The sequence below is a fragment of the Phaenicophaeus curvirostris genome, chromosome 17 (assembly GCF_032191515.1).
Source record: "Phaenicophaeus curvirostris isolate KB17595 chromosome 17, BPBGC_Pcur_1.0, whole genome shotgun sequence".
In the NCBI taxonomy this organism is placed as follows: Eukaryota; Metazoa; Chordata; class Aves; order Cuculiformes; family Cuculidae; genus Phaenicophaeus; species Phaenicophaeus curvirostris.
Window position 1 is genome coordinate 1,444,637 of NC_091408.1, and position 22,430 is coordinate 1,467,066.

Below are 22,430 nucleotides of genomic sequence, written 5' to 3' on the forward strand. Positions count from 1 at the left end.
CAACCCCCTCCCTGGGCAGCCTGTTATGGATTTATTTGGTTTTTATTTGTGTGGTAAAATGGGGGCAGCCCAGAGGTGAGGGAACCCGCAGGGGGAGGATTTTGCCTAAAATTCACTCCATAAGGACATTTTTACTTCCCTCTCCCCAAAAAAACGTCTCTCTGGTCGCGTAGCTGGCTGGAAGGTGCCTCCTCTGCTTTCCAAGAGAACGAGGTGGCTGAACATCTCCAGTTCTCCAGACCAGAACGGAGCTTCATGGAGCCCTGGAAGGGTTTGGGTTGGGAAGGACCGCACAGCCCGCCCATTCCCCGCCCTGCCCTGGGACACCTCCCACAGCTGGCCTGGAACCCCTCCAGGGATGGGGCAGCCTCCACTGCTCCGGGCAACCTGGGCCAGGGCCTCCCCGCCTCACACGGAAACATTTCTGCCTCAGACCTCCCCTCCCTCCCCTCACCCCGTTCCCTCTCTCCGCGCTTCCCGCTCTGCTCCTCGGCAGGAGCGCGCGCGGGGCGGGGCGGACTGCGATTGGTCCTCAGCGGACGGGGGCGGGGCCTGGGGCGGGATTGAGCGCACGGGATTGGTGGGCAGCGGCCGGGGGCGGAGCCTAGGGAGGGGCTAGTCGAGCCGTGATTGGTCAGCGGCGTCCGGGGGCGGGCAGTGGGCGGGGCTGTTCGAGCCACGATTGGTCATCGGGGCCCGGGGGGCGGGGCGTGCGGCGGAAGCGCGCGGTGCAGGCCGGGCCCGGCGCGCGTGCGCAGTGCGGGCCTCGGGCGAAAGATGGTGCTCATAAAGGAGTTGTGAGTCGGGGCGGCGGCGGCCGAGCCCGGGCGGGAGGGGGGTCAGCGGCGGCTCCGGGGCCCGGCACAGCGCACCGGCGCCTCTCCGCTCCCTCCGGGACCGGCCCAGGCGCCATCCGTGCTGCGACGCCCGGCCCGCGCCTCGCGGGGCCTCCCGGGCCCGGCCGCTCCCTGTGTGGGGCCTGGAGGGCCCGGGTGGGGCCTTGGGACACCGGGCGGGGCGGGGGCCCCCGTGCTTGCTGTTACAAATAGTGGAATGTTTTGATTTTAGCTAAAGTAGAGTTAAGCTTCATCTAAATAGTTGTGGTTTGTGAAAGGTGGGCGAAATGTCCCTCTGAGAGCGTGTTGGCTTTCGAACAGTGTTTCCCCAGACGCTGTTTGTTCTTTAGAGATGATAATGTCTTGCATTCAGTGTGATCTATGCTGAGCAGAGGTGTCTTCTCTAATCCCCTCTGTTTGCAGCCTTTCCCCAGCTCAAATGGTTGGACTTGATGATCTAAGAGGTCTTTTCAAATCTAGTGATTCTGTGATTCAAATGCAGGGTTAGTCAGAGCTGCAGACAGCTTCTAATCGGTAAGAGATCTGCCTGTTGTGAAGTTCGTAGTAACATCAAAATTAGTCTCTGGAAAGTAATAGTATACGCCTAAGATTTCTGGGAGAATTTAAACAAGTCAGAAATACGTTCCATCCTAGCTCTTGTCTCATTGCTTGTTATAGAGATCACTCCTTGTGTCACCCAGGGCTGATAAAAGAGTGCTTGCTTTCTAAAACTCAAAAATGATTCTTAAGAGGGTTTATTCACCCAGATTTTCAGTATCACTGGGACGTTCTGCTCTGCTGCTGTTTCTGTCCACTGGGCCCCACTCCCCCTGTCCCACTTGTCAGCTTTCTGTTGCTGCTTTGCCTTGCAGGATGGTGGCACGGGGCTTGCAGCCCTGACTGGTGTCCCTGCCCTGGAGTGAGTCGTGTCCTTACACTCTGAGTTCCCCAAACTCTTTCCCTTGGAGCAAGCATTTTACCAAGGTAGCGATGCCGCTGCGTTGCTGTGAAGGTGGCAGGGGCTGCTGGCAGTGCCGTGTCCTGGAGGTTTCTTAGTTGAGACCCCGTCCTGCTTAGAAAGGAGCTCGAGCAGCAGCAGTGACAGCCCTGGAGCGGTGTCAGTGTCCATCTCTGTGTAGCTGTCTCTGCTGGTGGTGGAGGGCTCTCCATGTAATTGGGCAGATCTTTCCCATGAGGTCTTCTGCTAACAAGCCGCTGACTGATTTGTTTCTCCCTGCCGCCCCTTTGGCTTTAAATTATCTCCAAGTCTGGTAGCACTTAGCCTCTGTTGGGGTAGTAAAGGTGACATGTAGGTTCAAAATAAGATAGTAATGAACTTGTTTGTGAGGTTCCAAACAGGCTTCCAAGCTTACTTTGTAGCTTACCTGAACTTCATATAGCAGGTGCAGCCTGAGAAGTCTGAGATGCCAGTGCCACACCTGGCAGGACGGAATGCAGGACTGTGTCCCACTCTTCTTGTGTTTTGAAGCTGCCTGTCTTTCTGACCTTTCCTATGAGATAATGGTGGGCAGGATACTCATAATTTATAAGCTCATATATTTCTTTGGTACTTGGCTCTTTTGAATCATTGCATTACGTGTCATCATTCTTAAGTTCAAAAACCTCTTGTTCCTTACTGTTCTGTGCTTTAATTCCTCACCTTGCCTTGTACCTGTGCGTTTACTGTGTTCTCCCAATAATACTCCTGCTTTACTTATTGTCTTGTTAAACACTGAAAATGAAGTTGCCCAAAAAATCTACTATACTGCTTTGCAAGCCACAAACGCATCCTCTCTAGATACAGAGTCAGCATCTGCTAATGCCAACAGTGTCTTCCGTCTCTCTTGGACTTGCTAGTGAGCTTTAGAAACAGTTTAATGACCACTTGATCCGTTAAAATGAGGTATAATAGGGCTCCTTATGAAAATATTATTTTGACTGCTATTTGGTTGTTCTGGGTTTGGATGCAAGCTCTGCTTTCAGCCTGGTGCTCGCCAACGTTCAAGGCAGATTATGTTTTTCTCAGTTTCTCTCTGAAGATTTCACAGTTTATATTTAAACTGTTTCAGTGAGGCAAATAGAAAAATCTTTATCCAGTAAGGGATGAAGAAGTTGCGTGGAAATTGCAAGCCTGGATTTGCTCCACAGGGGTGACGGTTTTTGTTTTCTTAGGGGTGCTGCGTTCACTGACGTGCAGGGGCAGTTCAGGGCACTCAAGCTGCTGAAGTAATTTTCATAGCAGTATCTAAACAAGCCTGTATTCAACTCACTATTCACAAAGTGCAGACACAGCAGGGGTAGCACCTGAATGGCTGACTGTAACTTTCTCTCCTCTAGAACAGTCAACAAGCTTAATGTATATTCATGCTTTCAGGAGGGTTGTGTTGCCTTGAATCTTGATGGTCATAAGGTTTCCATTAAGGGAGGTAACAACACTTGAAATGCTGGGGTTCTGTGATGTTGTTTTTCCAACACTAATGGTTTGTATCATCTTTATTCATGTTATGATGTGAGGTGAGACTGCAGAAGGCTGTGTGCAGTGCACTGGTGCTGTGAAAAGCCACCTCTTGTGTCTCAGGACACTGCTGTTGACTTTACAGTGTATTGCAGCAGAAATAAACCATTTGCCTAAGATGCCCTTGCTCCTGCCACCTAAATAGAATAGGAGTGGTGATTGCTTTTTAAATGATTTTTAAGTGTTGTAATTGGCAAAATTAATTTGTAGGCTCTGAAGGCCTACAAAAAGGTTTCTCCTTTTAAATTAAATACAGGTGGGACAGGTCACTGTAATAGCTGAAGAAAGCTTGTGCCTCAAAGTTTAAACAAATACAGTACAATACAAGTTAGGGCAGAGTTGGAAGTAGATCCTAGATTTCTTGGCTCTCCTCTGCAGCTTTTAACATTAAGCCCTTTGTTCTTTCCTTTTGTAATGTTGAATTTTGCTAGGGTTTGTTGCATTGTGTCCATGTGGCCTTACTGCCACAGGGCATGTCTAAAAGGAAAACTTGAATTAACTCATTTTGGTATTTCTTCCTTGAATGTCTTTGTTAAAGTTTATATCTGTTATCTGCAGATGAAGCCTAGTTATTCATTTTGTTGTATTTGCTCTTTTCTTCTTTCAGCCGAGTGGTTTTACCTTGCTCCGTGCAAGAGGTATGTTCTCATCCTACTTGCTTTTATTTTGGGGTGATGGGTGGGAAGATGTGAGTGGTTTTCTTAAACCTGCTTGACCTGGATCCAGGTGTTTCCTGTACTGTGTGCCCATCACAGGTAAGTTCCCATCTGTGTGACACAGGTAAGTTTCCCACCAGTGAAGTGGAGTTAACCTCACAAGTCAGTGCATTTCAAAAGAGGCAAATGCCTGCAGGCAGAGAGCCTTCAGCTGTTTCTGAGCGGCTATACCCTTACAGGCAAGAAACAAAAGTTTTGCAGTTCTGCACCGTAGCAGAATTTTTGCTAATCAAGGCATTGAGTGACTCCAGGCCTTTTCCTAAAGGCAAAGGTGGGAATCATCTTCCAAGATCTGAAACCAGCAGTTTAGATGTCACTGAGATAAATGTAGATAAGAGCCATGAAGTGTGTGAACATCACCTGAGAGAATGTCCTGCTTGCTTGCTTCTGTGATTTGTGTTTTATGGGTCCTGTGAGAGCAACATCTGGTTGGTTAAAGCTGTGAATTTAGGAGGTGTCAGAGTGGGAAATCAGTCATTTCAAAATCCATAAACTGAAAATTACTTTCTTTTACACAATTATGAACAACGTACATGCTTTGCTTTTGGGATGAGAAAAACGAGGTATGATAGATTTGGTGTGCTGTACCCAAGTCTTGTATTAATCTGTAGTTGAGCTTAGACCTGGACTTGGGAACTACAGATGCATTTTGTCAGCAGATTGTCATATTTTACTAAATATTTTTATGTGGTGTATTTTACTTGCCTGATAACTTTGTGTGATCAGTTTTCACTGGAAACAGCTAAATTTTTAGCGCATTAAAAGTTTTGGTTAACTTCAGTATTGAAATTTCCCTTCTCTTACCTTTTTCAGTACCAAGTTGGGCAACTTTATTCCGTGGCAGAAGCTAGCAAAAATGAAACAGGAGGTGGAGAAGGAATTCAAGTCTTAACAAACGAGCCTTATGAAAAGGAGGGCGAGCAGGGACAATATACTCACAAAATCTATCATTTAAAGAGGTGAGAAAAACTTCAGTACCTATTATGGTCACTTGGTGTTGAGTGAGAAGTATTTAAGAGTGAGGGCAGCCTTTCGTTGTTTACTGTTCTAGGGCACTTGTGGTTTTCTACCACTCTTTAATTTGCTGAATTGCGCATGAATGCTCTGGTGAGTGGAAAAACACGTGAATGATAGCGGGTGTTAAATATGTGGGATAGAGAAATGGAGAACCATGCAAAATATCCAATCTGTGAATAGGGAAATGCATTTCTCAGTAGAAATAGTCTGAATTCTTAGTATGTAGCCAAAATGATGGGTTGGCTTCATGGATCATGTGTCAGATAGCCCAAAGGACAGGAATGTTAGTATAGAATGATAAAGAAAAGGAGGATGGTTATTGTATTATAAAGGAAGAATGTTTTTATATGATCTGCTATTAAGGAGTTCTTGAAGTCCTGAAGGCTCTTGAAAAACACTCTAAAAGGCATCACACAAGTTCTTGTGGGGTTAGGGTAATGCTTTTCTGAGGGAGAATGAGTGAGGCAAAGAAAGTTTTCAGAAGTTACATGCATTACAGAGTGGGTGAAACGTGGCCTGTTTGGAAAACTGACCCAAATGGGGTCTGAACATCTTGGGATTAACAGCTGGTGTTCCTCCATGGAGCTTGCATTCTGCAAAGGCAGCCATGGTGCTAGAATTTTAATGCTTTGTCAAGTTGTGAGGATGCTTATGATTGAGGAAAAAAAAAAAGATATAAAAAGTTAAAGAACTGAGTACCTTTGCAGTTGGCTGCGGTTTCCCTCTTCAGGCATGGCTGAAATAGTGGAGAGCCCTTCCTTCCAGGCTGTGGGCAGGCCAAATTACCAGCTTGCCTGCTTGTGAACCTGCAGTTGCCAGAGTTTGGAGGAGAGATCTCTTGAGCAGTGCTCTCATGTGACAGTTGTGGTTGCTGTTATTGAAGAGAAAAGAGAGCACAGCTTTCATCATGATCGTTACACTTCCAAAGCTATCCAAAGCTATTCTAGCTCACTCTCGAGTGTCTTATTATTACCTACTGCATTTTTTCTCTTAATTCTTTTGTGGTCAGTAACGTTGTTGGAGTTCCTGTGTATTTAACTGTGTGTAACTTATAGATCATAATCTTTAATGTGCTCAGGTAGAATGTGCCTTACTTATTCGAGTGGAAGTAAATCGATGAGGAGTTTCAGCTGGCGAAAATTGACAGTGCTTTTAAAATGTTTTTTTCCCCTGTAGTAAAGTTCCTGGTTTCATACGAATGTTTGCTCCAGAAGGCTCCCTGGTGTTCCATGAGAAGGCTTGGAATGCGTATCCCTACTGTAGAACAAGTAGGTCTCCTGCTGTGTGATTTGCTGTCATTGTTCAGTAGGGGAACGGTCTTAAATGGTTTAGGAGCAAAGAGGGTGCGAATAAGTAGTAAATACGTTTCAGATTTTAATATGGTGTTTGTGAGATCCCCCCTCTTGCAGAGGGAGCAGCCTTGGTGAGTGAGTTTACTGGTTCCTGCAGAGTCCATGTGTCCAGTGTCCCTGGGCTAAGACTGAAGAGGTGATTCTCTTAAGGTCTGGAACAGAACCTGTTTGAAAATACTTTAGTTCTTTATACGCTGTTAGATGAAGGTGACTGCTTTATTTTAATACTTTTAATTACTACGTTCTAGGAGTGGGATCTACTTCCTTTGTGTTTCTGTTGAATAGCTTGAAGTATCTCATAATGAACTCATATCTAATAACACTTGTGTTTCCTTTTTGTTTTCCTTGCATGTGTCTCCAATGACCAGTTGTGACAGTGAGTATTTGAATTCCTATCAGTCCTATCTTGGTTTTTTTGAAAAGTGTTTTGTTATTGATGCTATAATTGACTCTGGCTCTAGCAAGTCAGAGTCCAGAGCATGTCTTTAGCTCCAACCTTCTATGCCAGGGCTCCTGGCACAGAGCTCCTTGTTTCTTTAACTGTCTGCACTGGGCTATAATTAGAAAGAACTGTAATTTCTCAGAGAAATGCTTTCATTTCTTACATCATCTTTTATGCCTTTACTTACCATTGCAGCTGCATAATGCCTGTCCTGATATGATGTAATGCTAAAAAGAAAAGAAAATAAGGCCAAATCAGAAGTTTCTGCACCCTTGAATGCAGGAAGAACGATGAAATAAAATTGGACCCTAACTGTCTGAAATCCTGTTTCTGTAAAGTGAAATCCTGCCTCGGTGACAATGGATTAACTGGGAATCTGAATAGATTCTCGTCACTGGGGGCTGAGCGGGTTTGTTTATTTAAGATACGTAGGAAAGAGATCATTAAGACTTTCTTTTCCTGTGTATGTAATTTGGTGACCTGTTCTAAGGAAGCTTCTAAGTTTAATATCGAATTACTTTATCTGCTCACTTGCCAAATTGATTTAGATAGTTGCTAGGTAGATGCAGTGTAAGAGTTTGTAAACTGCTTAGCTTGACTCATCACCATACGTGTGCATGCTGGTGTGCACTTTCTTACTTCTGAAATCAGAAGTGTTCTCTGCCAGTCTGTAAACATGCAGTGTGATGGTAGCTGGACCTTCATGATTGTAATTGTGCTATGCAGTAATATCCCATGTTTATTAGCTATTAACCCTGCCTCTCACGATAGTCTCATTTATTAAAAATACCATGCAGATATATTTTAGTTGTTTTGTCTCCGCTGCAGTCTTAATTTGAAAAGTGCTTGAATGTAAAGAATTTCAGGGATGAGGAAAAAGGACGGTCAATGACAGTTTTATTTCTGTTTATATGCACAGAGTTAGATTTGGGTTTCTCAAATGTAACTGGTTTAATTTAGTGCTTAGAGCTGATAAAATTTAGATACTGGTTACCTCCTTGTGCTTAAAGGAGGCTGCTTTTTTCTGACGTGAATGGAATGTGTTGCCAGTGAAGGGCTTAGTAATGACTCAGGTGTAAACACCATTTATCTAAACTTTAAGCAGAGAGGTGTGATCAGACTCATGCTTTTTTCTTTTAATTCTTACAGAATGAATACATGAAAGATGACTTCTTCATAAAAATTGAGACCTGGCATAAACCGGATCTGGGGACGTCAGAGAATGTGAGTTGGGATTCGGGTACCAAGCATTAGTAATATATAACTAATATATAAATAATAATGCAGTCACCCAGGTAAAGCGTTCCGTACATGGTAATGGTGCATAATTACTGCCTAGAGCCAAAGTCCTGCCAGGGATTAGCATAAAGCAAGAAAAATGTTGTTCAAATCTTTCCAAGGTGGTTAAGCTGTCTCACCTAATGAGATGCAAGAGCAAGAAAAGGTTTTAATTTTTCATGTTGAGGTTGATGCAGATGCTTGTTTCTTGCTCAAATATTTAAATAGATTTTCATTAAGTTCTTCTTTAACTTTACGTTCTTTTACCTTAGATATGCTAGTGCTATCTAGACTGTTAGATTGGTTTGACAGCAGGTTTCACAAGGCTGTTGGAGTTTATCTGTGTGTGTTTCAGTAGAGTTACATATTGGAGCTGCTTCTGTAAATCTTCCAGGCTGGTGATACTCTGGTTTTCCTCCCTAAAGAGCTGACTTGGTTCACAGGTCTCTTCAGGAGATATTTTATCTGTTGTGACAAACGTTTATAAACTATCAACAAAGGAACAGTTGTCAGTATATTTTCAGTGCTGGGATGAACTGTAGTGCTGGATGTGCTACAGAGGAGAGGAGTGGGTTTCTGGGACAGCTCTGCTTGTTGTAACTGGAAGTTTAGGTATGCCTAACAGACTACAGAGGTTAAGCTGAGCACATTTATTCACCTTCAGACCCCACACACTTCAATTGTGGTTTATTAAAGGCAGCCCTGTGGTTTAGGGAACCCATTAGATTTAGTCAGATTGTTGAATCCTGCCTTATTTGCACTCTGGAATTAGTGCGGCTTCTTTCTAGATCAAAAAGCTCATGCAGGTTATGGAATAGATAATGTTTCTAATTAGAGCTTGATTTCATTAGCACTAATGAATGTGACAGAAGAATACAGCTTAATCTTAAATCCAAGTTTCCTGGATGTAGTAGAAATGAAGGCTTTGTGCTGGCTTAAAATTGGTTGGTGAGTGAATTAATCTGTGGAGCTTGTTCCCTTTTACAAAGGCAGAGGAAGAAAGGATATGTTTTGAGACTGCTACCTTTGTGAAGGCCAGAAAAAATCCATGGCACACATAAGTACTGCGTAAGGTGCCGCTGTGTAAGGTGACAGCATGGAAATCATTCCTCTTTCTCTTTTTGCAGGTGCACAATTTAGATCCAAACACATGGAAGAGTGTTGAAGTTGTCCATATTGATATTGCAGATAGTACTCAAGTAGAACCAGGAGTAAGTAAAAGCTCTGCTGTTGGGATGTGGATGTAGCATGCAGCTCATTCCATCGATGCTTTGTGTTGGTTGTGAACGAACTAAAATGGTATGGATTTTACCCAACATATAAATGAAAATTGCCTTGACTAGAATAATTCACTCCAAAGTTCCACGCTTAGTAAATACTTCTTACGCATGCTGTCTGCTGGATTTGGCTTCTGGTTGTGCTATTAAGGTATGAAGGGCAATAGACTTCTAGCACACCTCCAGGGATGGGGCATGCACGACTTCTCTGGGCGGTGTCCTTTGCACTGAAGGCTGACAGATAGTATGCTAAAGGAAGTTGTATTTTTTGCTCAGGACAAAGATCCTTCTAACTCAGTGTCCTGTGAGTAGTCTGCATCAGATACATGTGGAAGGATGATGAACTTGGCAGTATGTACTGGAAGTTTGGAGATGAGTATCTCTGAAAGCTCAGTCTGTGTTTAAAGGGTTTCCAGAGCCAGTGGGTATAGCTGGCCTCTGGCATTTATTAGCCCCTTATATGCCCTTGAGCACAAAGAATCCAGTTTTGAACCCATTTATGCTTCTAGCCTGTTTGGCATCATGAATTCTGTCGTGTGTTAGATGTCATGGAGAAAAAATACTTCCTTTTCGCCTGACTGATGAATAAGAAACATTCTCCCTCTATCAATTAATTTAATTCTCTTTTCTGCACAATTTATGATCAAAATCTGTAAGATATTTTCGTTTCCTTTCCCCAACTCCTCTTTATCCTGTCTTTTCAAGCCAAGGGTTCTTATCACTAAGTCCATCTTCATGTAGAAGGCATTTCATGCGTGGAAGTCCTTGGAAATGATTTCAGTACGTTATTCTTTTTTTTTTTTTTCTCTTCTTTCTATCTTTTGTATATTTGACCTACAGAGAATCAAAACTATGAGTGCAGAGTGAATTAATCCAGAGCCTCGAGTCTCTTTTGATGTTTCTACAATCTCCTCCTTTTTTAGTAACTTCTAACATGGCTTGTGCTTCTGTCAAGCTCAAACTTCCAGTCTGGCCCATTGCTGTGTAGGAATACTTCGGGCTACTTTTCACCATGTGATACAAATTCTCATTTCCATTTAATCTCCCAGAAATTCGGTTTTACAAAGTCCCGACTGCTTTAAACAAAGGGTGACTTTGTACTCGGACTCTTACGAAGACTTTGATAACTCAATTCTCTGTAGTCTAATGCCCTTTCCACTCCACGTGGTTGCCCCCTTTCCTTGATGGTGAAGGATTAGACAGCAGAAATTGTCTGGACCCATGGTTACAGCCTTCATGGACTCTTCTCTTGTGCAAATTTGCAGTTTCTGGCCTTTTTCTCTGTTTACTGCTTTTATCTCCATGAGGGAGTCCTCCTATTTATGCTTATAGCTTTAGGAAGCCCAGGGAATGGAAGTTGAAGAATTTCAGGGGGAAGTTCAGCCACATCATAGTGACAAAATTGCCCTGAGCTACTGCTTGCTTTGTACCTTCAGGGAAAGCTGCTGCTTTTGGGAAGTGAACATCTATATAAGCATTAGCTGCTCTACCTGTATGTAATTGTGCAGAGGTTCTTTCCTGACAGTGTCTTTGCCTTTGTTCAGTGTTGTTGGAGCGATCACTGGCTCACACCGAGCGGTTCCTGAAATCCTGTGCATTGTACAGCTTGATGCATGCTGTTTGGGAATTACCATTCTAAGTGGCTGGGTGGGTTTCTTGGTGTGTTCATTTTTTTAGGGAAAAGGAATAGTGTTGCCAAAGCAAAGTTTCATTTGTACTTTTATTTTCTCAGTCATAGTTTTGAAAGGAAAAGCAATCCAGATGTACAATCTTGGATAACTGTGTGACTGAAAAATGGAACTGCATTTGTGAGATTCAGCAATTTTGCTAAAAGTTTTCATATATTGAAGACTTATCCTTTTGTTCAGCGAATGAACCCTGTCCAACCCATTGTAGTGTAGCGGTAACTTTACTTTCAGAATCAGCATAAATGTAAAAATAAGTTTCTTTAAGATACTAATGGCATACATATGCTCACTCATGCTCATTTAAGTCTGTATAGAAATAATTTGGCCAACATCTGTGGCTTGCTTTAGATATAAATTTAACCCTGCCCTCTCTTAATCAGCTCCAGCATTCGATCTGTGTTGCTTTGTGATTTGTATATAAAAAACACTTCCCAGGAGAGCAAGACTTTTTAAAGAGTAAGCAGAAGTGAACACTCAGTTAACATCAGAAGAGGCTATGCTTTTGGAATCAATTTGTAGGAAAGTGGAGTGTAGTGAAAACAAAGAAATTGAAATCAGGTTTATAGCTGCTTTTTTACAACTGAGGAATTAAGTCTTGTTGTAGGTCATAGTAGATCTTCATTCTATTACTTGAAACAAAGTTCTGAAAATATAATTTTACAGATCAGTCAAATGACTTCACACATGCCTGAAGAGGTGGTGTTCTGTGTGGTGTGCAGTAAGTGCTAGCCCTTGTTCTGCAACTTGAAGAAATGTGATGGAATATCGGACCTGCTCTTCCTTTGTAGTCTGTAAAGGAGCGCTGAAAGGTTCTTGAGTGGAAGAGCTGTTTTGCTTATAGGTGGTCATCTTCCATTTTGGACTTAATTAATCATGTGATAGGCATCTAGAAATTCCATATTATCCAGAAACTTAGTATCATTGTGCATTTGATTGGTAGCAGTCTTGGAACATCTTTTCCAGGTCATAAAGGTGACTCTGTATTAACAAAAGTATCAGAACTCTTAGGTTCTTTTAAAAAATTGAAAACATTTCTTTTTGAAGAAGGATGAGAGAGCCCCAAATTTTGTTGGACTTGAGTTCTGCTGTTTGAAGAATGCGTCTTAAACTGCACATTCCATGGAGCCTTCATTTGAGCCTTGACATTCTTCCAAAGGTGATTCCAGGGACTAGTTTGCCTGATAGAGCTCTGTAGCTCCAGCACAGCTTCAAGAGGTGGGAAGCAACTGCAAGGCATTTGTCGTTATAATCCATTTAGCTAAGTCTACCCAAAATACACAAATGATTTTAACAGCTCAGTTAAGGGTACAGTAGTGCTGGTGAGTGTTTGAGTTATGAGACTTGGGAATCTCATGCTGAGTTGGGAAAATGACATACTTTGATCAACCTGATTTTGATCTTTTATCGTGCTCTGAATGGGGAAAGAAGCACCCAGATTGAGTTTGATGCAATTATTGTTTTATTGTATGTGGTTCACAATCTCTCCAAATAATTCTTTAGAACAGTTTCTTGCATTCATGCATATTATGTTGTGTTTTTGAGCAGAAACTGCCCATGAAATGACATTTGTGTATTTCTTTGAAATGGTTTTTAGCTCTTCTGTATTGTTGTGCCGCTGTGTAATCATGTTTTGCCTGTCTAGCTTTCAAGAGGGCTCTAGGGTTCCTTAGATGTAATATTTATTCCGACAGCCGCCTGGTTTTCTTCCTAAGAAGGACTTGTTGCTGTCAGGAGTTAAGCTCTTGCTGCATGGGTATTTTCCCTAAACTCTGCAAAGAACTGTTGTTTATTTGTACTTTGGCTTCAGTCCAGTCCTCTTCCTCACATGCTGATAGGGTTTGTGTATTGAGAAGAGGTCCTACAATGCTCTCTTGTCCATCTAGACCTTAATCTAGATGATTTTTTTTTTTGTCCTTAGCAAGCTTTGGGTTAACTGAGTGCTTGGAAGGTCTTGGTGCAAAGCTTCTGTATGTGGTCTTCAGCACGGAGAACTTTAGCATGACTCATTTATTTTCTTTGAAAATACTCATTCCTGCATTTTGCTTGTAGATAACCTTTCCCCCCCTAGTATTTTCAGCTGTGCCTATATGTGGGTCCTAACTGCAGGAGCACAGTTGCTTTGTACTGGTGTCCCTGTGCAGTGAAAGTGAGGATGGCAGATCACACAGCGTCACGTGGGCTTAGGTGTCTCTGAGGTATCTGGTCGACTAATTCCACAATGTAAACCTGGTAGATCAGGGTTACGTATGTGAGAGTTTAAACACCAAAACAAAGATTCTCACATAAGCAGATTCTTACCTGAGCAAGTGTTCTGATCATTGTATATTTGGAAGTTCACATCTGGCAGTTCATTCCAGTGTGCTTGTGGGGGAATCTCTGCAGTCTCCTGTTCAGCCTCCCAACAGCGGTCTCCTGTATAACATCGTCCACAATTCCTGCTCTATAATGTTACGGTACCTGTGTTTATTTTGCATGTGCTTATATGCATGCCTTTGTCTGCAAGAACTTGAGCCCCATTGTCTAGGGCAACCTGTTCTCCACAACACGTGGCGGTGGTGGTGGTGATGCAGCTGGATGGTTTCAGTATGGCTCAGGAGGAAGAGCGGTATTTCAAGTTTGATATTCAGAGAGCCATTTCTTAAATTCATGTGTGTCTTGCTGATGATAGTACTTAATTTTGACTGTAGGGGGATGCGTTAGAAAGGGAAAGGTTTAGTTTGAAGTCATCTTGGAAGCAGTTTACAGATGAAATTACTTGTGCCAATTCTCTGATGTAGGAGGGGTGCCAGTAGCTCCTTCTCTGGTGTTTCTTTCACTCCATGTTCTGCCTGGTGATGTCTCAGACTGAGATTATGCAATTTCTACTTTAGCAAATTAGTTCCTTTTATGCCTTCTTCCCTCTGTTCTGCGTTCTCAGGACTGGGGCGTATGTCGTGGCTTGGAATACGTTAGCACAGTAGTTTCTGTATTGTTGCTTTCTTTTCCTTTCAGAAGTTGACAAAACAGATAAGATTGTGCTTATTTCCCACAGCGCAGCACAAGAAACTTCTGACCTTGACAGCAGCCCTGGTGTGCTGCTTAAACAGATGATGGGCGCTGCTGGTGATGCACAGTGAATGAGTGGGTGTGAGAGAGTGTGCAACACAAACTTAGGTCAGCTCCCCGTCTCCTGCTCAGGCTGTTCAGGAGAAGCAATGTGGTAACCTTGAACAGGAGCTTGATACAGTGGGATATCAAATCTGGTTGTTTTGGGTTTTTTTTTTTTCCCCCTGACTCTTAGGGTTTTTTTTTTTTTTTTATATTACAGGACTACAAAGCTGATGAAGACCCTGCATTATTCCAGTCAGTTAAGACGAGGAGAGGACCTTTGGGGCCAAATTGGAAGGTACTAGGAACTGGACACAGGAATCTAGGTGGGGTCTCATGAGGAAGGAGTAGAGGGGGAGGATCGCCTCCCTGCTGGCCACACTTTTGATGCAGCCTGGGATATAGTTGGCCTTCTGGTCCCTGAGTACACATTGCAGGCCCATGTTGTGTTTATAATTTCTAATAACTATATTAATCTGACTAAAGTACATTTTTAGAAAATTAAGACTCCCTTCCCATTATCCATGAACAGAAAGAACTCGCAACTGATGAGGAGTGTCCGAAAATGTGTGCTTACAAGTTGGTGACCATCAAATTTAAGTGGTGGGGACTGCAGAACAAAGTCGAAAACCTTATACAAAAGGTGAGTGCCTCTCCCTTGCCGGAATGCCCTGGGGTGGTGGGACTGGAGGTGGGTAGGGTGGTGCTGCATTCACCTGGCAGTTTTTGAGGAGAAACAGGGAACAGTCAAGCAATTCCTGTTCGTTCCTTCAGCAAGTGCAGCCATTTGTGTTCTGATATGGCAGTGGTGTTTCATTGGTGGGGCTGGAATAACTTCCTAAGTTAAAAAAGCAAAAGTATAAGCAAAGAGTGTGTCACAGAGGTTTAATGCTTGATCTTTTAAGCAGCAGCACTTGCCAGGATGAGAGTTCTTTGATTCTTTTATATGTCGTAAGTTGAAAATGGCATAAACATGTGCTGGTGTTTCTCTTGTATCTTATGTTCTGTTTTTCTTATGAAACTGCTCGTTTCTGCTAATTCTGAAGTATTTTATTATTTTGGAGTTGAATGCTTGCGGAGCCAGGTGTGGCATGAGTAGAATCCTGTGCTCTAGGGCTTAGTTGGCAGTTGTATTGTATTTAGTGGGCAGTATTCATATCAGAAGATGAATTGTAAAATAGTCTTTGAAATATGACGAAGTATTTAGAATGTAAACTTAAGTCTAGGCAAAGTGTTTAATCGACCATCCTGCCAGTTCTTTCCAACCCAGAGAAGTATGCTGTATCAGTGAGTTAACCAAAACATGATACTCGAGTAGCGCTTGGGCACAGCGTTTCCTTGTGGACACTCAGCACCAGCCCTTTTTCATTGTGGGAACCAAGGCTCTCAGTTCAGAGCAGACTGCATAGCTCGCTGCATTAAATGGTTTGGAATCTCAATAAACACAATAGTAGAAGATAAAAGCTTCAAACAGCAGTAATTGCAGATGAGATGGAGAGGCAGCAGGGTGCTGAACCTGTAGCAGTGTGAAACAGCAGGCACCTAAAGGTTATAACTTTCTGACTTGAACAGCTGCAGTCACTTCACCCTCTTGGGCAAAATGTAAGTCGATTATCTGATGTTTGTTTATTTTCTTAAAGCAAGAAAAAAGGATATTTACCAACTTCCATCGCCAGCTGTTCTGTTGGATTGACAAGTGGATTGATCTGAGCATGGAAGACATTAGGAGAATGGAGGATGAAACCCAAAAGGAACTGGAAGCGGTAAGAATGCTTTTTGAAGACGGATGTTTGTGTGCTGTCTACCTGTAGATTTATCTGGGAATTGACACAAGTTACGTTGTGTCCATCCCCTTGTGTGTGTGTTTGGGCAATTGCTGATGAACACTACGGCCCCTTTAGTGATCCTCCTGTGCAGACCCATGCGCTTCAAGCTTCTCCATACTGTGTGGTGTCAAGTGGGAAGTGGCTATAAGGTAAATATTTCTGATGTCACTAAATTCTGGATGTCTGCCCCAACCATGTCTTTATTTAGGGTACCAAACCCATTGCACAATGTCCCATTTGGTGCTTTTATACCACTTGTCAGTTAGAATTCAGGGCTGTCATCTTGGTTTTCCATCGTGTGTGTTGTTTTGTTTCATTTCTAATCACCATTAGATCTGATTTCATTTTCTCTTAAAGTACATCTTCAAGCAAGCTTGAATATGTCCTGACAGGGACTCTGCTCATCCCGATGAGCACACCAAAACTGAGAATTTCACTTGCAGAAAGGAAGTCAGTAAAATTAATAGGCTTGACATAGTGTCAGTTTTCATGCTTTAATGGATGTGACAGCCTGATCTGTCTTTGGACTGGTGTCCAGAGGGAAGCTGCTCTGTAGGACACTCTGCCTGCTCTTTCCTATAAGAGGCAGAGGAGCAGCACAAGCTAGGCAGGAAACTGCCTTCTGTAGCGTCTTCCCAGAGCTGGCCTTCAGCATGAACCTTTCTCATTTTAAATCTTGCTGATTAAATTTTAAAGTTCTTTGCAGTCTTTGGATTTGCAGTTCTATTTCCTTCCAGTTCTGCCAATTGCTTTATGCCCCAAACCCATTCAGCTTGTTGCTTGCCTTCCATTGTCTCGGTTCTTTCAAGATATGATGTGTCCTCGGCTATAACTTGCTTTTTCACATGGTTTAACTGATTTCAGCTGCCAGACATCTTTCGACAGATTGCTGGGTACTTTAGACCTGCTGTTGACAGTGGTTCTGAAGTGTGTTTTGTGGTTTATGTTGAGCACATCTTGTCTAGTATCAAGACTAGCTATAGCTTCTCCATCCCCACTTGTTATGATCTCTGTGTTTGGACTTTCTGAACTGTGTGGAGCCATCTTGCATTGTGAAGAGGCGTTTTCTGGATTTAGAAGTCATCCTTCACTGCCCTGTATGTAAAAGGTAGATGTTCCAAGTGGGTAAAACCACACTTTCTTCTTAAGTAAGCTGAAGGATTTTTCTGCTCTAGCTGTTCCTATAACATGCTTTGGAAAAGAATGATGGTCACCTACCCCTGCAAACATAGTACTCTCTCAATGACATTTGGATGTTTTTGACAATAGCAGCGTTCACTCAAATCATGCTGATTTAGTCTTTAATTCTACTTTATGCCAGAACCTGCTTCTAGGGCCACCTATTCCCAGGTGTCTGTGAGGGAGAGTAAGCACTTTCCTGTCTGTAACTGATTATCAGCAGAGTTTTCTTTTGCACACCTGTAGTTCTTAATTTGGAATGAAATGGGCTTCATCCTGTCCCTTGTCCCTGAGAAAGTTTAGGAGCAGTGTGAGCAGCGCATACCAGGTGGGTGTGGAGAGAGCGAGCAGTGTGTGGCACATCTGTGTGTGAGAGAACATTTCCCTTTTGTGTCTCTGTGGATGTTTGTCATCTTGTAGACAGTTCTGTTTCACATTTCTCACTGGTAAGTAACTTCTAGGTTTTTTGTTTGTTTTGGGTTTGGGTTTTTTTTGCAAAATATTGACTGCTTTTTAGTTTTACCTGAAGCAAAGCCTGGATCACATCTTTCTGGGTGTAACATTTATCCTCCTCTTGTAGTATGAAATGTATTTGTTGACTATTTTCTTGTTTTGCAAAGCAGTGCAAATAGATGATTTCAAATAGCTTGTGTGCAAGACATTAGCATCAAGAACTTAAGTGTTATTTGTTGAAAAAGTCAGTTTTTCACAAGCAAAATGTATTGACTAGTGACACTAACACAGCTTTTCTATGTGTGTTGTGGAGTGTGAGAGGAGTGGGGACCTACAGTTACATACTTGGGGGTTTCTGGACTGTTACAACAGGAGTACCTACAAACACCTGGAAATGATGCTATTTCAAGGTTTTTGTGGTGGAATGCATTATTGGAGAACACCTAAAGGCAAAAATGACCCTGCCCAATAAAACATGAATGCTATTTTTATCTCGGATAATTTGGTTTTGTTTCATATTTGACAACTTCATCCATGGTGCTAAACAGAAATGTCCATTCAATCCCAAGCATACCACAAAATATTTCATGGTCAAGGCCTCTGGGAAGTGAGTGCTTAGTGATAAGGGTCTTAATATGATAAAAGCAGCTTCATGCTTCCATCCCTGTAGAGGAACAGTCGGCTTTTTTGACAAAGTTACCCTGTGCAGTTCTGTGGTGCTTAAAAACAAGCAACGGCAGGAAGCAAATCTAAGAATTCTGGCAGCATTACATTTTCTGACATACCTTGCTTTCTGTTGCTGTTCCCTTTCTCATCAACACCCTTTCCTCTTCCTGGTGTGAGCTAATCCTTCTCTTTGGATTCTGTGCACGTTCCAATTCTTTTCTTGATCCTGTTCTTCATCTTAAGTTGACTTCTTAGTCAGGATCTCTGCCTTTGTTACTGTTTGTGTTTCCCTCTGAATCCTCATCAGTGTATTTCCAGAGTTTCTCTATCACAACCCATCCTTTTCTCACTGATTTTCTTTATCTTTCACTCAGTGGCTTAAGAATCTGACTCATGGGTATGAGAAGCACCTGGGCTTCATTAAATACGCATCAGGGTAATAGAAGAGTATCCAACCAAAGCATTGACTGACCTATCCCATGTCTTTGGGAGGGCAGAAATGCCACATTGGGTGTTTTGAGCAGTGTGGCTCCCTACCAAAGCATCACAGGCTGTTAAATATTTAAGCAGCATCATTTACAGCTGCTGTATAGTTCCCAGGCTTCCTCACCACAAAGAAATACTGTATACCCTGTCTCCAAAACCCTCAGCTGTAGCTGAGGCTGATTCTGGCCCTGGCCAGGGAAAAGCACTCCTGGTCATGTAGATCGTTACTTCTCTCTTACTAACCAACAGCACGCTAGGTTCTGTATGTGGTAGCTCACAGTTTTATTTTACGTTTAGATGCGTAAGAAGGGTTCCGTTCGAGGCACTTTGGCTGCTGACGTCTAGAGGAGTTCTCTGTAGGTTCTGAGGCAAATCAAGCTGTGTAAGTCACCTGCTGGAGGGAAAAGGAGAAAAGCGATTAATGTTCTGATGGATGGGAATTGCTGGCAGAGATAGTCCGAGTGGATGTATATTCAGATAACGTTTGTGGGCCTTCCCTCCCTCCTGTTGGACAACCATGTGATGATCAACAGTGGGAGGTGACCCTTGGCGTCCAGGGTGCATAAGAGACGGGCGCTGCGATCAGCTGGGCGGGCGCTCGGTCTGGTGGCAGAACGTCAGAGGCATTGGCTACGCCACCTGGTTCTTTGTGCTTAGCCGGTACAGAAACCTGACGTGTGTGACCTGTGGTCATCACTGGGCTGGCGCTGAGTGCCGAGCCCAAAGGGGCCTTCTCGGCACAGGTCAGAAAAGTCAGTGAGCATCACTCTTGTAGAATCATGGAATGGTTTGGGTTGGAAAGGTCCTTAAAGACCATCCAGTTCTAACCCCCTGCCGTGGACAGGGACACCACAGCAGCAGAGCAATGGGTGGGCTTCATCCACCTAACTTAGGGAAACTGTGGGCTGTCTTCTTCGAAGCATGTTAAGTTCTTGAAACCCAGTTCCACGCAGATATTTATAAATGGTAAAGGGTGTTAAAGCTGTTACTGTGGGAAATGGGTTGTCCCAGAGTTTGAAGCTGTTGAGTATTTGTGTCCAGCACTTTAACGCTGGTGTTTCCCTGGGACTGCTTTAATTCCACAGATGGGATCCCCCGAATCCGCTCGTTAGCGGAGCTCCTCAGATGGGAGCTGCTGTCTGCCAGTGAAGACAGCACCCGTATTAAGATTCCCTCCCATTTCTTGCGTTGCTTGGTGTGATGTGCTCAGTCCTGGTGATGTCTTGCCTGCCCTGCCCTGTTTTTCTTGGAGATTAATACAACTGCCTATTTGGAACATGCTGTTAGAGGAAACTATTGATGCTGAATTGTGTGTGTTTTCTTTCTCCACAGTTACGTAATCAAGGCCAAGTCAGAGGAACAAGTGCTGCCAATGATGAATGATGATGGATTTCACTGTCACATGCAGTGTTGATATACAAACGTGTGTGTGGATGCATGATTATTTGTATATAATTCTATATACGCACATGCATACGGAAGGGGGTTGTTACAGCGTCTCCAGGGTACTCTGCCTGTCCTCAGCAGCGATTCCAAGGAAACTACTTTCATTATATATACCTGAAACAAATAAAAATCAACTGAGTAGGTCATTTAAAGGATGAATTAACTGCGGAATTATCCTAACTGGTATGTTTAATGAATGTCAATACTGGACCAATTGATTCTCTACGTGGTTTTTTTTTTTCCCCGTCTCGAGTCACTTGCTATAAAACTTGCCCAGGTCTCATCGTAAAGAAACAGACTTTGATAAGTTAAATTCAGTTTTGTGTCTTCCCTACTTAATTATTTTTGGAATAGGAACAATGAATGTATTTATAGCTATTTATTTCTGGATTGCCATTATCCTATAGTCAAATCAGAACAAAATTTGTGAGCGGAAATTGGAGGACTTTTACTCTTGAGTAAGTTTAACCCAGACTTTACCCATTCATTGACTTAAAAGGAAAAAAAAGTCATGTTTTATCAGACTTTTGTACATTGAAATGCTAATGTTTTTTCTTCATTAAAATTGGCAAGATTAAGGAAAAATGGCTTGTGATTTATAAAATAATTGCAAACTGATGTTTTCTGGAAGCTGGTGTTTTAGGCAAAGGTACTGATGATACTTATAGAGCATCTCTAGTGTCTCCTGGGCCACGCAGTGGTGGGAAGGGCGTGAGATAGCCCTTCCCTGCAGGAATGCTTCGTGTCTATGAAATCCCTGTTCTCTGGAGTTTCACTTTGGAAGCTATGCAAATGATCTTGATTTCACACACATTACGCAATGGGATATAATTGGGATTTTTTAGCTCTTTTCATGTTGAAAATACACTTTAAAAGTGATGTATACTTTCAGATCTGATGAAAGTTTAAATCTGATGTGTTTCTCTGATATTTGTTAATAGGTGCAGACAGGACGATGTACTAAAGACCTCCTGTAGATAGCGCTCCAGTAGGGAAAATGTCTCTGGTGGTTTTAAGGAGCTATTCAGAGCGTATCATAGATATATATTATCAAAATGCTTGCTAGATCAGAAACAAATTATTTTAAATATGCTCGTTAGATAAAATTCTATTAATGCCTGGTTTCCTCCCAGTGTCACCAGAAAACCTGGTGGGGCAAGCTGTGCTTGAGCTTCTGTCTCCATCGTCTCCCAGATAATTTGGAATCATTGGACCTGCTTTGCTTACAGAAGGAGGGATCTGATTTCCATTACGGGCAGTGACAAAGTTTTCCAGAGCTCTCAGGTCTGCCGCAGGGCTTGTCCTGCCAGCGCGTGGGGGTGCTGTGTGCCTGGCACCCTGCATCCTCCAGGTTGTGGGTGTTCGGACCTCTCGCTGCTCTGATTTCACCCTCCTACCCTCTGTGCTGCAAAATTAATTTCATTTTTGTTTCCTTTCTGGATTCGCAGTTAAATGGTTGTTTGTGCTCTGTAGCATCAGGAGGCTGGGTTTGGGAATATCCCTGGAGACGCGCGCACGCAGACACACACGCGTCCGGCTTTAACAGTGTGTGCAGCCAGGAGGGCAGCTGCACGCCAGGAACCCAAGGGCTCTGTTCTCTCTTCTGTGCTGGAATACAAGTCCCGCTGTCATTCACGTGAGCCGTAACACAAACTGAGGGAAAGGGACCCTACAACTCTCATGGTTTTGGACTAGTTGTGAAAATTGGAGAGAATCTTGTAGTGAATGTAAAATGTTTCGTTTCCTTTGGCAGTCTCTGGTGTGACCTACAGCAAAACAGTCAATGACATTTAATTAAATAAATTTGATCATAAAATGCTCTGTCTCTTGTCGTAGGTACTAGTATTTGCAGTTTGCTAACAAGCTGGCATTTAGTGTTGTTGAGCTGTATGAGCAGGTTTGGAATCCTCTAAGGATGCGCAGCAGTGGTGGTGAGCAAAAACCTCTGTGTGAGTGCTGGTAGTGATGGGGTTTTGGGTTGGTTTAGGATTACAAGCAGAGCAACGCGCACCTGGCTAGAACCTTGCCCTGTCGGGAGTAGGCAGAGGGTTTTGCTTTTGTTGTGTATGGTGCCTGCCTCTGTGTGCTGGGCTGGCAGTGCTGTGGGCACTTGGGTTTGGTGCTCGTGGTCTGTAGCAGCTCTTGGGATGCTCTGTGACCGTTTTC

At 43.1% G+C, this 22,430-nt stretch overlaps 1 protein-coding gene across 1 annotated transcript; it reads left to right on the forward strand.

Moving 5' to 3' along the window:
* The first annotated feature begins 705 nt into the window (after positions 1-705).
* Positions 706-22,085, forward strand: PITPNB (phosphatidylinositol transfer protein beta). The gene is made up of 11 exons (XM_069870653.1): positions 706-797; positions 3,959-3,989; positions 4,881-5,026; positions 6,261-6,352; positions 6,805-6,812; positions 8,028-8,102; positions 9,284-9,367; positions 14,429-14,506; positions 14,741-14,851; positions 15,849-15,971; positions 20,151-22,085. Exons 1-11 carry the CDS (start codon positions 778-780, stop codon positions 20,199-20,201), a joined length of 819 nt encoding a protein of 272 aa, XP_069726754.1. The 5' UTR covers positions 706-777; the 3' UTR covers positions 20,202-22,085.
* The last annotated feature ends 345 nt before the right edge of the window (positions 22,086-22,430 follow it).